The 16,063-nt window shown below is 50.7% G+C and overlaps 1 protein-coding gene across 6 annotated transcripts in view; it reads left to right on the top strand.

Annotated features, from left to right (window-relative positions):
- The window catches only part of FAT1 (FAT atypical cadherin 1), a 444,689-nt gene that overhangs the window by 336,080 nt on the left and 92,546 nt on the right, over positions 1–16,063 (top strand). For all 6 annotated transcript variants that reach the window (XR_011282269.1, XM_069631552.1, XM_069631550.1 and 3 more), the window contains 2 exons: positions 7,746–7,979; positions 8,643–9,032. Coding sequence is in view for 5 of the 6 variants with exons in the window: in XM_069631552.1 (XP_069487653.1) it covers positions 7,746–7,979; positions 8,643–9,032 (624 nt within the window). In the remaining variant the exon portion in view is untranslated. The remainder of the gene's footprint in view (positions 1–7,745; positions 7,980–8,642; positions 9,033–16,063) is intronic.

Raw genomic sequence — 16,063 nt, 5'->3', positions numbered from 1 at the left:
ACGTGCTCGAGACCGTGTGAACCTGTGGTGTCTTCACGTCGGTGGCGCAGAGGTCGTCGACGGACTCTTTTGAGGCCCTGCCTTCGAAGAAGTCGTCGACGCCATCGGTGTCCCGCCGTCAATGGACATGCACGGTGTCGACGCCTTTCGAGGCTGTGTCGACGGGGGTACCCCGTGGCTCAGTGGCACCCCCTAGAAAGGCTCTGGCCAAGGTCAAGCATGGCTTTCGTTCACGTTCTGTGCCTTCTTACCGCCATCTTGAGTTTTTCAGTGGTGGATGAGGGCTCTGAAGATGGCATGGTTCCTGATACGGTGCCAGACGAGATTTCTCTCGGGCCATAGCCAATTTGAGGACCTGAGGCAGTCCCTGCACGATGCTAGTAGGCTGGACACCTCTCCGGAGGATGTGTTTTGTAGGTCTGAGCCTGGCACTCATGCTGACTCCTCGTACCGGTGCCTTATGTCAAGGGTCACCGAGTACTTGGGATGGTCTGCTCCCCCGGGGGAGTTTCTTCAGGATGACCTTACGGATATCCTCGACCTTGGTCCACCAACTGACCCGGTACTGCCATTTTATATGGCTCTACAGAGGAGGGTGGCGGTGGCTTGGACTGCTCCGGAGAGTCTTCCGGCAGTGGGCAAGTCTTTGCCGTGAAAATACCGCCCAGCCAGTAGCGACCCCTGCTACTTGTCCAAGCGCCCTACTCCGGAGAGTTTGGTGGTGCAGGCTGCTACAGCCCCGGCAAAGCAGGTGTTGTATCCTACCATCCCTCCTGATGGGGACGACGAGCGTTTTGACGGCTGGGCGAAGAAAGTGTTTTCTGCCGGGGATATGGCGCTTCAGGCGGCCAACTGCATATGTGCCTTGTCACGTTTCACGCACACTCTGGAACTGTTTCCTTGGCGGCTGAACATATTCCCGAAGGGGACGAATGGGATGGTTTCCTTGCCATGGTTCAGGATGGCAAGGATGCCATGTGTGAGGCCGTTCAGTCGGGTTTGGACATGGCAGATTGCGTCAGCCGGTCCATGGCGGCGAGCACCATGATGCGCAGGTTTGCGTGTTTGCAGAAGTCGGGGTTTGCTCCTGATGTGCAGGCCCGGCTCCTCAACATGCCCTTTGACGGGGAACATCTTTTTTGGCAGCAAGGCTGACGAGAGCCTTGAGAGGTTGCAGACCTCAAAAGCTGCAGCCAAGTCGTTGGGCGCTGCAGTTCGACAACCTCTGCCTTTTTGTCCTAGGGGACAGCAATGGAGGGGAGGTTCCTTTCGTTATTACTCATCCTTTGGTAAAGCGAGAGGAGCTGCCAGTGAAAGGGGCCACCGTAGGAGTGCCAGAGGTGGAAAATAAGGTATTCGAGGTGCCAAGGCCGCTCGGGCTGTTGCCTCTTTGCCCTCAGGCAACACCGCAGCCGCTTCAGCTGTCATGAGGCCATGTCCCATGGTTTGCCGGTTGGGGGAAGGCTGGCGCAGAACCTTGCAGAGTGGCGCGCCATTACTTCAGATGTGTGGGTTCTGGAGATCATAACCCACGGCTACTGTCTTCCTTTCTGGCAGAGGCCTCAAGACAATCCACCGGGGAATCTCTCTTTGAAGAGTCCGGATCCGCTCCTTGCGCAGGAAATTCAATCCCTGCTGGAGAAAGGCGCCATAGAACTGGTGCCTGTAGCGGAGAGGAACAAGGGATGGTATCCCCCTTATTTTTTTATTTCCAAGAAAGACTGGGGATTGAGACCCATCATGGACTTGCGCGGTTTGAACAAACTCCTCAGGAAAGACAAGTTCAAGATGGTTACTCGCTCTCAAGTCCTTCAGGCCCTTCAACTTAAGGACTGGTTGGTGTCTCTCGACCTCAAGGACGCTTATTTTCATGTTTCGATACATCCAAAGCACAAGAAGTACCTGAGGTTCGCGGATGGCGACTCGCACTTTCAGTTTCGGGTCCTGCCGTTCGGATTGACCTCTGCCCCGAGGGTCTTCACCAAGCTCATGGTAGTGGTGGCAGCGCACCTTAGGAAAGGGGGGATTCACGTCTACCCCTACCTGGACGATTGGTTGATAAGGGCGCGCTCTCCCGAGCAAGTCCTGGATCATCTGTCAGTCACCTGCCACTCCCTCCACAAGCTGGGCTTCTCCCTCAACTTAAAGAAGTCCCATTTGACACCAACTCGGAGGCTCCAGTACATCGGAGCAGTGCTCAACACGTCCCTGGGGCAGTGCTTTCCTCCCCGGGTGAGGGCTCCTCACATTCAGCAGATGGTGCTCAAGTTTCAACTTGCCCAGAGTCTCCCAGCGTTCGAGTTCTTGAGATTGCTCGACCTCATGGCATCCTGCATTCTTCTGGTGCCAGAGGCCAGGTTGCGGATGAGATCTTTGCAATGGGCACTCAAGCTCCAGTGGTCTCAGTCCTCCGGCAGGATGTTGGTCCCTGTTCAGGTGCCTTCCTCGGTCGCCCAGGACCTTCTGTGGTGGGCCAACAAAGGCAATCTGATGAGGGGGTCTCCATTGTGGCTACCCTGGCCGGAGGTGACGATCGTGAAGGACGCATCCCTCATGGGATGGGGAGCTCACGCCAACAAGTTGACAGTCAGCGGTCGTTGGTCAGAGTCCAAACTCCATATCAATCTGTTGGAGCTGAGGGCCGTCAGGCTAGCCCTGAAGGCTTTTCTGCCGTCTGTGCGAGGAAAGAGTGTCCTGATCCTGACAGACAACACGGTGGCCATGCACTACCTCAACAAAAAGGGGGTGGGCAGGGTCACTTTCTCTGTGCAGGGAGGTGATGCAGGTATGGTTCTGGGCAAATCAGCTGGAAGTTTCGATCTCGGCAGTTCATCTGGCGGTAGACGAAAACGAGACGGCGGACGCTCTGAGCAGGCAGAGCGCGATCTCTCACGAGTGGGAGTTGGCGCTTGGCGCAAGAGATTCTCCTGGAGATCTTCGCCCTTTGGGGGACCCCTCAAGTGGATCTCTTCGCCTCCAGTGTCAACCGGAAGTGCGAGAGGTTCTGCTTGCGGGAATTTCCTCCAAACGGAGCCTTAAGAGACGCGTTCGTGGTGGAGTGGTCATTCCCACGGCTGTATGCGTTTCCTCCAGTCCCTGTCATCCCGCAAGTACTGCGGAGGTTACGGAGTTTCGGTTCCCGGATGATCCTCCTTGCTCCGGCGTGGGCCCGGAGGACGTGGTACCCGGACCTTCTTGACTTGTCCATCTGCCCTCCACGTCGTCTTCCCTACCGAGACGATCTGCTCTCACGGGAGGGGGGGGGTCAGGTTCTCCATCCAGAGGTCAGATCCCTCAACCTTCACGCTTGGTTTCGGAAAGGTTGAGGTATAAGGATTGGCACCTCCATGAAGACGTGATGGAGGTGTTGCTCTCGGCTAGACGGCCCGCAACGAAGTCCCTGTACCATTGGCGTAAGTTCTGTGACTGGTGCAGGGTTAAGAATGTGGATCCTTTTGCATGCGACATTCCCATGGTTCTGTCTTTTTTGCTTTCTTTGGGCCACAGGGGCCTTCAAGTGGGTACCATTATCGGTTACCTGGCGGCGCTGTCCATATTTAAGCGCTCGTCGGAAGAGTTCCTATTTTAAAATTCCTTTAATTTCTCAATTTCTGAAAGGGCTCACTAATATGTTCCCTCCGTCACCTTTCCAGGTGCCCGGTTGGGATTTGAACCTTGTTCTCAAGTTTCTGATGGGTGCTCCGTTTGAGCCTTTGCATTCCTGCCCTTTGAGACTGTTAACTCTTAAAACTATTTTTGGTTGCGGTCACTTCTGCTCGCAGAGTGTGAGAGTTACAGGCACTTTCAGTTAAGCCACCCTTCACTGTGTTTCATAAGGACAGGGTTGTCCTTCGAGTTCATCCTTCATTTCTTCCGATGGTGGTGCCGGAATTTCATTTAGGCCAGAAGGTTGTTCTTCCAGCGTTTTATCCTCCTCCACATCCTGGTAAGGAAGAGGAGAGGCTCCACAGGCTTGATCCTAGGAGAGCGTTAAGCTTTTATATTTCACGCATGTCCCAGGTCAGAGTGGCCGATCAACTCTTCATTGGTTACGCTGGAAAGCGTTTGGGACAAGCTGTGACGAAACAGACTTTGTCTCGCTGGATTATTTTGGCTATCTGAGTGTTACCGCTTGGCGGATAAGTGCCCACCGGTAGGCTTACGAGCCCATTCTACCAGGGATATGGCTGCCTCTACTGCCCTGCAGAGGGGTGTTCCTATTCGTACCATCTGTTATGCAGCCACCTGGGCTTCGGTACATACTTTTGTACGTCACTACTCCTTCGCGTCCATCCGGGGGCAGGATCTGGCCTTTGGCAAGGCGGTCCTTTACTCCGCAATTTGATTGGGCATGCTAAATTTCTGTTTTTCAAATTCTTTTCCCACCTCCTTGCATTGGTACTGCTTTGGGAGTCTGTCATAGATATGGAATACGTCGGAGGACCCAATCCCCTCGAAGAACAAGTTACTCTCTTACCTGTAACGTCCTTTCGATGGGATGGTCCGACGACGTATTCCATATCGCTCCCTCCCTGCCTTCCCCGCTACAGAATTTCTTATTCGATTGCAGCTTATGTTTCCGCAAGGCTTTGTGTGTCAGACTGGCAGAAGACTGGTGGCACACGTTCTGGGAAAAAACTACAAGTGAGGCTACGGGCGTCGTGCGTCCTACTTATAACATCCAGTGACGTCGGCCGTCGGAGGAGGTCCTCGAGGGCGGCGTATCGACGCAGACGCCGAAGATTTTCCGAAGCAGCACAGCTGTGGTGATTACTGTCATAGATGTGGAATACATCGTCGGACTATCCCATCGAAAGAACATTACCAGGTAAGAGAGTAACTTGTTCTACTCAAGGTTTCTTGGTTAAAAATACTTAATTTATTAACCATTCAATTATAAAACATTCAATAGAAGGAGACAGTTATATCATACACACAAATACACTCCAATACCAATTCAGAGGAGTAAACGGTAAAGATTATTAGAACATGAAAGGTTACAATATTCTTAGGCCGTGCAAATATTTAAAGTTCACCAGAAGAGTCAATTCAATTCAATAGGCTAGGCCAAATTCAATGGGCTAAAGTCTTGGATAGGACAAAGCAGTTCTGGTAGTTAAACGGAAAAGTCTGCAAAAGTTCTTGGGAATTATTTGTAGCAAGAAGAATCATATGTTGGGTCACAAGCTGATTAGGACTGTGAGTTGGGAAAGTTTCAAGCACTTTCACCCCGAGAGGTAAGTACTCGGTCTGGTTTTACAGTACCTTACAAATGAAGAAAAAGAAGCAGCTGATGACTTCTGTTCCTGGCAGTCCCTGCAGATCTCACTGTTCCTGGGCCTCAGTCGTGGAGATAAGAGGGAGGACGTCAGCGGACTACTGCACTGGGACTGGTCAAAAAGCCTGCAACTGGCAAATCTTTGATTCCGGTAGCTGTAAATCAAGCACACAAGCTGGTGCCCCTCTCCCTGGTTATTTGGTTTCCTGCAGCACTCTGAGGAAAATACAACCAGCTCTGAGATAAGGTGTCAAGGTGGCTTATGGTCGAGTTGATTGGTCCCACCAACTCAAAGGGAGAAGTCGTCCTTGCAGGGCTTCTCTGTCGACATGAACTTGGTGATTCGGACGTGCAGCAGGGCTTCACCAGGCAAACCAATGGTCCAGGAGTTGCAGCAGCCATCCTCTTCCAGCTCGTCTTCGGTTCTTTCGTTCCATTGGTCGACTCTGCCTTCCAAGCCAAGAGACTCACCTTTTTATTCAGTTCTCTCCCATTAATTCCAGCCTAGCTGTCACTCACCCAGCAGGATGGCTGTCCTTGCCGGACAGTCAGCCAGCCAATCACCACAGAGTGCATTTGGGTCTCCTAGGAGACTAAGCACAGGGAGCTTAGGTCACCTCCCTCACTTCCTGCCGATCCTAGCCCCTCAGGCGCCAGAGGCGGTCTTCACTCCTGAAGCCCGGCGAAGGACCAAAGGGATCAAACCTGGTTTGGCACGAAGAGACAAACTCTAGAAGGATCTTTTTCCAAAAATAAATGGTGAAAAAAGGAGACCGGGACCTGTTTTTACAGAGGGGGGCTCAGACCCCATCTTGAAAAACAGGGCTCCCGCGATTTAACGCTACCGGAGATGCGAATAGTTTGCGGTTGGGAAAAATTATGGTAGTTCGTTGTAAAACCACTGCCACCAGCCATTCTGAGAGGAAAGGATAGCATTGGACTGCTACATGAGTATCTAGACATATGGGATACTAAGTAACCCCTCCAGCACCCTATTGTAAGATAGGGTGTGCTGGGTCTAGGGATTTAAAAAGACTAGTAAAGTCAATTTCACTTTACTTTCTCTGAGAAACAGTAGTTTATCCCAGAGAAGGTAACCTTGGGAAAACCTGAAGGGCTTCCCTGTGCCACTGCAGTGAGGGTGCTGTGTGACACAAATGAAAAGATGATGCCTATGGAGTTGTCTAAAACTCCATAACCAAAGAAAACAGACAGAAAACAAACAGATTTAAAAGTTCAAAGTCCCAAAGTTTAGCAAAAGAGCTGGAGGGCTCGAAGGTGGGAGGAATTGGCACATTTATGACAATTCTCCCAAACAGTTATGATCAGTTGATCGACCTATTGTTGTAATTGCATAGTTTGTTTTGGTGACTGAGCAGGTATTGAAATTAGCATTGCATAATCGGGAGCTAAAGGCAGCTCCTGGATATCCAGCATTAAGACGGTACCTACATTTGGTTATGATGCAGTTCATATGGGCCATTTCGTAGTGTTCATATTGTAATATGTGCTGTTGTGATCTAGGAGAGTCCCCTAGGATCCTTTTGTAGCTATATATTTTAGTCCTAGGCGTATATTGGGAAATACAGTAAATGTTTCTGAACAAAGGACGATATTAAAAATAAGATGACACTAGCAGAAGGCAGAAAGGGGAAGTTGTGAGACCACAAAGACATTTTTTTTTAAATAATGGAGCATAAGACTAAAGGGTACATGATTGTTGCCACTTGCATTAATCCTCTCCTTGTATCTGGGTAGCAGAGAAGATGCACGTTGATCAACCCAAATGATAATTGTCTATCCGGTAACCCTACATGAAAGAGCGGAAAGCGTCCTCACTTTTAAACATGAAACGATCACATCATAAAGAATTTGTTGGTTTTGCTATTTTGGTGTCCCTATAAGAGGCTAGTCTTAAGACCCGTTCATCTATAGGAGCAGATCATGAAAATACTCCAGTTTGGCTACAGCGCCTGCTATGCAAATTCTCATGCAGTGTTGGTGTTTTCAAGATGTAATACTAAGGCATAGCGCAATGTATGTTAGCCCTGTAGGAATGTTACGGATCCAAAACTCTTGTTTACAATTTTACAGTTTATTGGATGAGACAATGAATACACCTGTCTGTTAGAATGGAGCTGTCTGTGGTCTTTCTGGATTTGGGGCTGGTTCACAATGCAATTTTTTTTTTTTTTTTGCTGTCCCTTCAACCATATGCTGTAACTGTTCTTGTGTGTATTCTAAATGTTTTCATTCTTCTCGAAGTACTTGAATAGTACCGATTATTTTTTGTGCGTGATTACTAATAGAAAACAATTATGGGCTGAATTTTCACCGAGCGGAAATGTAAACAAGCCTAATTATGTGGAGAAAATATCTGTTTTAAAGGACCAGAGAATGATGAAGGGTATTGTATCACGCACAGTTTTCTTTTGGAGAGATGAATAATGCGCCTCTTGTCTTGCAGGTGAATTAAAAACATTAGCACCTCTTGATCGGGAACAAGCTGCAGTTTATCATCTCACAGTCAAGGCCACTGATGGAGGAGGACGATCGTGCCAGTCGGAGGTGATTCTGACTTTAGAAGATGTGAATGATAATGCTCCAGAATTTTTAGCGGATCCATACACCATTACCGTGTTCGAAAACACAGAGCCCAAAACCTTCCTCACGAGAATACAAGCCGTAGATTCTGATGCAGGTACAGAAGACCATACCTTATCTCTTTTAGCTCCTGAGGTCTGGACACGACCTACTATATTTTGGTGCTCTTTAATTTTGACCAAAGGGTCTAACTGTGCATGCATTTCTCTTTCTTTACACTGTGGCATTCTGTTCTATTACTGATAAGAATTTTAACGAATCACAACTTTGCTTTGACGAAAATTGTTTGTTATGATTGTTACATTTATAAGATCTGGGGTGGGGGTTCTGCTCATTCCCTGCATGTAATTTGATACTTTGCCATATTCAGTGGCAGGAAAGCAGTGGCCAAAAAGTCTTTTGACGTTTCCAGTCATTTTTGTGATGGAGCTTAGCCTGTGAAGCCACGCAATACCAATCTCCTTTTTTCTGAATGCTTTTTAGATATATGCTAAAAATGCCTAATTAAATTCATTCTACATAAAAAAAAATGAAAAAAAGTACTTTTTTTTTTAAACATGACTTTATAAAATTTTACATACTACCAAAAATGAACACGTTTTGTTTCTCTGGCACGTGCTACCGTCTCAAAAGGTCTGTGTAATCCATTTTAGACTCGAGGCTTTGCAGGTTACTTAAGCATCATTTCAAAGTATTTATGAAATTTGTGGCATATGGTCAAATGACTTTTATTTAAGTAATTTGTTTCCTTTTATTCTAGGTATAAATAGTCAAGTTCTCTACTCACTGGTTGGCTCTGCAGATGGGCAGTTCTCCATAGATGATGTATCTGGCATCATCAGTCTGGAAAAGCCTTTGGACCGGGAATCGCAGGCAGTGTACACTCTTACTGTAAAAGCCACAGATCAAGGTTCACCACGGAAGCTGTCTTCTCTCGGGAGTGTTGTGGTATCTGTTCTGGATATTAATGACAATCCGCCAGTGTTTGAGCAAAGGGAATATGGTACGACAGTTTCTGAGGATACTGCTGTTGGAACAGAAATTCTTCAGGTTTATGCTACGAGCAGGGACATTGAAGCCAATGCAGAAATCACCTATTTAATAGTCAGTGGAAATGAGCATGGAAAATTCAGCATCAATTCCGTCACAGGTAACTTAACGAATGCATTGTGGAAGAAATGTAGCATGAGGGTGTGCTTTGAGTTTGAGAATGCAGAATTTACCAAACTATCACTTTTTGAAATGGTGACAATTGTAAAAGATGGGGTGTCTTGAAGTTTCTGTACGACAGATTGGAGCTGTGTAAATACCTACTGTTACTGTTGGTTAGATTTTCATATGTTATACACAATCTCCTCTACATGGAAGTCCCACAGCACTTTTTGCTGGACTTAAATATTTTTGGTCTGTTCCCCTGAGTGAGTTTGGTCATTTTTCCACACATTTCTTGACCCTATCTTTTGGGATACTTGTATTTCTTTTTGTAACTTTCTGTTGCAGAAAGGCTTTCCTCCAGGTTTTGCTCCTTCACCCTGTGCAGTGTGGCTAGGAGCCCCTTTGGCCTCTGTTGGGTAAGAACCGGTTAGTCACACTGTCTAAGACTACATAAGAGTCATCTGCTTGGTATTAGTTAACCCACCTTTTGCTATAGGTCTGTACTACACAAGTTGGTAGTGAGGCTGAGCAGCCAGGCTATCTCAAGAGGGGTAAATGTGAGCTGTACAAATGAAATCCATAAATGCAAGTGCAACACCAGGCCCCATTGCCTACCCCATTGGTTGCCAGCCCTTTTTCAACAACCAATCGTGAGCTGGCAGGCTTGAGCCGGCCCACACGAAGGCACCCAGACAAAGGCACATACCTGTCGTGAGCCTGTCTGGGGCCGTATGGCCACGCTCCTAGAACATGTGCCGCATTTGGTCCCTGCAAAGCTCTGATTCAACGTTGCCCATTTAAAAAACAGTCGTCCCTCCACCCTGTGCGACATTACGCTGCAACAATCTAGCTTCCCACGCACTCAGTGCTAGCGAATGCTTAACTAACTCCAACTATTAAACTACCTCATTTGCAATCCTACGCCTTACCTCTACATGCGTAGCATACTTCCCATGCAACCGCGGCAATCACGCCACAAGACATTGTAACGCTGCCGGCACTTGACTTTCCCGACCGCATGGTGCCTGCTGACGAAATCGGTACAATACAACTTGTGCCTTTATGCCTTGCTCACGTTTGCCACAGTAAATGACTTGAATGTTGCCATGCTGTGCCCATACTAATCATAGCCCTATGACTACTGTGACCACTGTGACAATATTGCATCCAGTCATTTGTGCTCACCTTGTATTTAGATATCTGTGCAAACTCTAAAACATAGCCCTTGTACCTACTCTAGTCCTAGCCCTGTGACCTATAAGAGTATTATTGTGTGTTTATCCTGATTCTAGACATTTATATTTTTTTGAACCTAGCCATGTTATGTCCAACCTGATCTCAGCCTTTGTGCCCATCATAATCATTGTGACAGTACTCTCCTACCCCTAGACACCTATGCTTGTCTCGAATACAGTTACCTATGCATACTCTGAAATTAGCCTTTGTACCTACTTTGATCCCAGCCTGTGACCCCCACAAAATATTATCTGTTTATTCTGCATCTAGACAATTATGCATCATTTAAATCTAGCCATGTTGTATCCACACTGATCTTAGCCTTGTTACCATTGTGTTCATTGTGATAGCACCACTTCTAGGTACTTATGCTCATCTTGATTCCAGTTACTTGTGCACGCTCTGAACCTAGCCCTGTGCCTACATTGTTCCTAACCTGCGACCACTGTGAAATACTACATATAGACATTTGGGTATTTTTCGAAACACTGTTGCCACCCTACCCCAGATGGATCGCTTTTAGCCTCATCGGCCACTAACCAGCCACCCCACGCACAAACTATGTATATGCCTGCAATATACACTGTCCTATACCTTTCTAGCACAATAGACCCTACCATGCTACTCACTTTGCCTTTATCAGAGCATGTGACTCTCCTCAACAAACACCCCAGACAAAATGACCTTATCACAAGACCTTGCAGTCTCCTCCCAAAGAATCCTTAAACTTCGCGCTAGACTCCCCATAATCTATGAACCGTTTGCCAAAACCTCATATCCTCTCCCTAATAACACCACTGGAAACCTAAGAGGCCCTCATCCTAACCACAACCCCTTCCCATAAAGCCACCAATACTCAGCACCCACTCCAGCTTAATAGCCGATTCACTCAAGACCATAATACCCACCCAAGGCACCACTACAACACCCAGTCACCACCTTTGGAGTCCACACAGACTAGCATAAAAGAAGCTCTAATAAATGTCCACTCTCTGGTAGCCCTTGCCACAGAAATAGGTGATCTACTCAGATCAGAAAAAATAGACTTCTTTGTCATTACTGAATCCTGGCTTCACTCAGCAGCTGGCCCAGCGATCATGTTGGCTATCCCCGAGGATTACACCCTTCTAAGAATAGATCGCACCACCTCCCGAGGCAGAGGCCTTGCCGTAATTGCTAAAACTAACCTTGCACTAAGACTTGCCTCTCCACCAAATGTAGACTCCTGCAAATCCCTCACTGCCAAGTTAACTATTTCGGACACCCAGACCTTATCTATCCACCTCATTTACAGACCCCCGGGTCCTCTAGGCTCCTTTCAAGTAGATCTGACCAACATCCTTTCTGACAACCTCAAAAACTCCTCTCTATGCCTTCTCTTAGGAGACTTCAACCTTGGTTTCCAAGGACCCTTCAGACCCAAACGCTATGCAGATCAACGACTCCCTAGAGGAATTAGGGTTCACCCAAAAGGTCACAGGGGCAACCCATACCAAAGGTAGGACCTTTGACTGGATAGCAGAGTAGAATTGCCAGACATCCATCACCTCCATAACACCGCTGCCCTGGTCCGACCACCATCTGATCTCCTTCTCCCTAGAGGCGACAACCCCCCTACACATTGATAGTATAGCTCCTGCCACTCACACTAGAAACAAAAAAAAATATTACCGCTGATCAACTCAACCCTCTGATTCTTCCCCCTTTGAACTCTCTCCCTGACCATACAGACCCATTTACCTTGGTAGAAGAGTACAACAAAGTTATGCTATCTGCTTTAGATGCCATAGCACCATTGAAAATTGAACACATGGTTCTCCAGCATGGGGTCTGGCATGGATTCACATGCTCATGAATATTCCCCGTCGTCAGGCTGGGAATCCTCGGTAAAGAAAAATCAGTATCAGTTTCGTTTCTGATCTGTCTTTCGTAGTAGTAACCAATCACTGATCTCTGCGTCATACTGACCACAGCCAATGACTGCCATCTCCCTAAGCCCCGCCTCTGGCAGCCATCTTCAGATTTTTACCGCACGTTCAAGTGTTGGGAGTCCTTGTGCTTAGCTCTTGAGCTTTTGCTGCGTGTTTCGTGCTTTTTCAGGTGAATTTTCACATTTTTTTGGTTAATCAAGCCTCAAGCTCCACCGTTTCTACTTCCGTTAACGGTCACCCGTTGCAGGATTTTCCTACGCCCCTCAAGGGTGAAGATTTCGTCGAATCAACCTCTTGGAGGATTCCAGAAGATTTGCGGCCTACTTCGAGATGGCCCAGGACGCGAGTTCGTCACCCGGACCCAAGCTGTTTCTCAGCTGCCCTGGATGCGGGCTGCAGAATGTTTGAGGACGACGAACATTCGCGATGCCTCTACTGTCTTCATGGGGACAAGACTCATGTAGAGAAGGACTGCCAGTTCTGCAAGAACTTGTCGGAGTGGACCATGAGGGACCGTCGATCGGAGCGGACCATGAGGGACCGTCGATCCCGTCTCGCCAGCTGGTTGGAGAAGGGCTCAACGGGTGAGAAGAAGAAGAAAGGGTCCTAGCGGGCTTCTAAGTCCTGTGCGGGCGCCCCGGCAACGGGGGCCCAACACCAGGCCAAGCGCCGCAAGTCCGCTGGCTCCGTGAGCGCCGAAAGGTTGGGCTCTTCGGTCGCCAGGCAGGGCACACCTTCCCCGGCACCGTCAACCACGAGCCAGCGCTCCGGTTCGGGGAAGAGGAAGTCTGAGACCCCTGGTAAGCTTCGGGAGAAGCCCCGTCCGATCTCGGGAGAGGGGGAGCGAGGCGTCGCCCCTCCCCCTAAGGAGAAGGCCCAGGACGCACCTAAGGTGGTGAAGGCCCCTACCCAGCAGGCAAAGGCCTCTATCGAAGCGATCGCGGCGACTCTGGCCAAGCCGGCAGAGACCCCGCCAGCGGAGACTGCCTCCGGGACAAGAGTTTCCCTGCCGCCAAGGAGGGAATCCTCTTTTCAGCCCATCGTCATTGCCCCCGTGATGGAAAAAGGGGGGGGGCACGGTAGCCTCCTCGAACTCCGAGTCAGCCTCGGAGGGGGAACTAACCGAGCTCGTGAGGAATCTCGAAGTCCAATTCGAGAAGGTTCGATCCTGCAAGGAAGATCCTCGGGAGATAACCGAGGAAGACGACGATGGCGAGGAAGAGCAGCCTTCCCTTCCGGCGCAGCCGGAACCTAGGCCTCGGGATAGCTCGGCGGCCATTTTGTTTGCAATCCAGTCCTTATGCTCTGAGATAAGGACGAGATTACCACGGCCCAGGCCGGAGGACCCGCAACCTGGCCCGTCGGGAAGTCCTCAGAACAAACGACGGAGGACCCAACCCTCTCCTCTGCTCGCCCCCGTAAGGCCTGCAGTTCCCTCCTCATCCTCCCACGAGTCGGGAGATGACGGTGCGGTGGGCTCGACGACGGTTTGTGAGGGCGACGACGACGGAACTGGTCTCCCGTCGCACGGGCCTCTCCGCCCGACGATATTAGCTCATTCCACGCCATGATCGCCAGGGCGTCCGAATTGTTCCAGCTCTGCCCGGAGGAGCAGAAAAGGGAAGGTTTCCTCTATCAGCGCCGGGAGGCCAAGAGGAAGACTGTCATTGCGGTGTCTCTAATCGATGACATCTGGGAGGAGGGTCTGTCAGTACTCAAGAACCCCTCCACGGCACCAGCCAAACGGGACTGGTACGAGAAGAGGTACCGGGTCCCTGAGACCGCTCCCCTATGCCTCAGGGCCCAGCCAACGCCAGACTCGGTCGTCTCGGCGGCGGCGAAGAAGAAAGCGGCGGGGTCAGGAGCCTCAACGTCGAATTTCCCTCCGGACGGCGAGGGAAGGAAGTTGGACGCCATGGGGCGACGGGTCATTTCGTCTGCGGCGACAACGATCAAAGCGGCCAACGCCCTGGCGATCGTGGCCCGTTACGACAGGGAGCTCTGGTTTAAGCTGGCCCCCATATTGGACTTCCTACCGGACGACAAGAGGTCCGAGGCCCTGGAAATACTTCAAGCCGGCGAGGTGGCGTCGGACCACGCCATAACGGTGGCAACCGATATTGCCGATACCGGGTTCCGCCAGCTGGGCAACGGAGTTTGCCTACGACGACGGGGTTGGCTCCGGGCGACCGACTTCCGCCAGGACGTCCAGACCAGGGTGTTGGACATGCCGTTCGACGGCAGCAACTTGTTCGGGAAGGCGGTGGACGAATCCCTCCAAGCCATAAAGACGGACACGGAGACAGCCCGCGCCCTAGGAGCCCTTCAGCAACGACGGCCCTTTCGGAGCTCCGGAGGCAGACGGGGGGCCTCCAAGGGATCTGGCAGTAGCTCGTCGTCCTACCGCCAGGCGGCACGCTCCTCGTCTCAGGAGGCCTACAGGGGTCGCGGCAAGCAGGGAGCGCCTCGTCGGCAAGGTGGCCAGGGCGGCAAGGCCACCACCACCAAGCAGGACTGAACTGGCCGTGGCCTCGGGCCCCCACCGAAGCACCCCGGTGGGAGGCCGGCTGACGAAGTTCGTCGGCATGTGGAAGTCTATCTCCACCGACCGTTGGGTGCTGGATACCCTGGCAAGAGGACACTCTATCGAATTCCTGAAGAAGTGCCCTCACGTTCCACCTGTGGCCAGGAAGGAAAATCACATCCCGCAACTGCTGTTGGAAGTACGGGCGATGCTCAGGAAAGGCGCCATCGAGCTCGTCCCGAAGAGGCTCTGGGGTGTACTCAAGGTACTTCCTCGTCAGGAAGAAGACGGGCGGCTGGCGCCCCATCCTGGACCTTCGTCGTTTGAACAAATACATCAGGTCACAAAAGTTCAGGATGGTCACCCTCCAGCACGTGCTGGGACAGCTGGAGGAAGGCGACTTTCTATCGTCGCTGGACCTGGAGGATGCATACTTCCACGTTCCCATCCTCAAAAGTCACTGAAAGTTCCTCCGGTTCGTCGTCCAGGGACGCCACTACCAATTCAGAGCACTACCGTTCGGATTGAAGTCTGCCCCTCAGGGTCTTTACCAGGTGCCTAGCACCTGTGGCGGCACGGCTGCGCCTGCAGGGGATTCACGTCTACCCCTACCTGGACGACTGGCTCATCCGCCCAAGGACGAGGGACTCGCCGTTGAATACACTGCGAGGACCGTCCAGCTACTCACAGACCTGGGATTCGCAATAAATTACGCAAAGTCCCACCTGGTGCCGTCGCAGGTGGACCTGTTTCTGGGAGCGAAGCTCGATACAGTGAGGCACCTGGCGGCACTGTCGGAAGGACGGATGAAGACCATTCTGGGCAAAGTGCAGCGCCTGCTAGCCACGGACATGGCCAGGGTGAGGTCCATCAAGTCCCTCCTGGGGATGATGTCCTTTTGCATCTACCTGGTGCGCCTCTGCAGACTACGGATGCACCCTCTTCAAGAATTTCTCGACGCCCGTTGGATGCAGGCGACGGGCACCTTCGAAGACAGGGTCCCCCTCAACGAGGTGTTCCGGCGGGCGATTCAATGGTGGGGCGTTCGAGCGCACCTCACGGCGGGCAAGGACTTTCAGACGCCGGCGTACCAGGAGACGGTGACGACGGACGCTTCCCTGGAGGGTTGGGGCGCCCACACCGGAGATCTCCACGCAAGAGGCCTCTGGCTCCCGGAGGAGAAGCTCCTGCACATCAACATCCTGGAACTCCGAGCCGTGTTCTGGGCTCTCAAATCGTTCCTCCCGTCGCTCAAGGGCAAGGTGGTGCGGATCTTCACGGACAACACCACAACAATGTTTTACATACGGAAGCAGGGAGGCACCAGATCCCCAG

The sequence above is a fragment of the Ambystoma mexicanum genome, chromosome 6q, assembly GCF_040938575.1.
Source record: "Ambystoma mexicanum isolate Mex_15411 chromosome 6q, UKY_AmexF1_1, whole genome shotgun sequence".
NCBI lineage: Eukaryota > Metazoa > Chordata > Amphibia > Caudata > Ambystomatidae > Ambystoma > Ambystoma mexicanum.
This window is presented reverse-complemented; position numbering and strand designations above follow the sequence as displayed.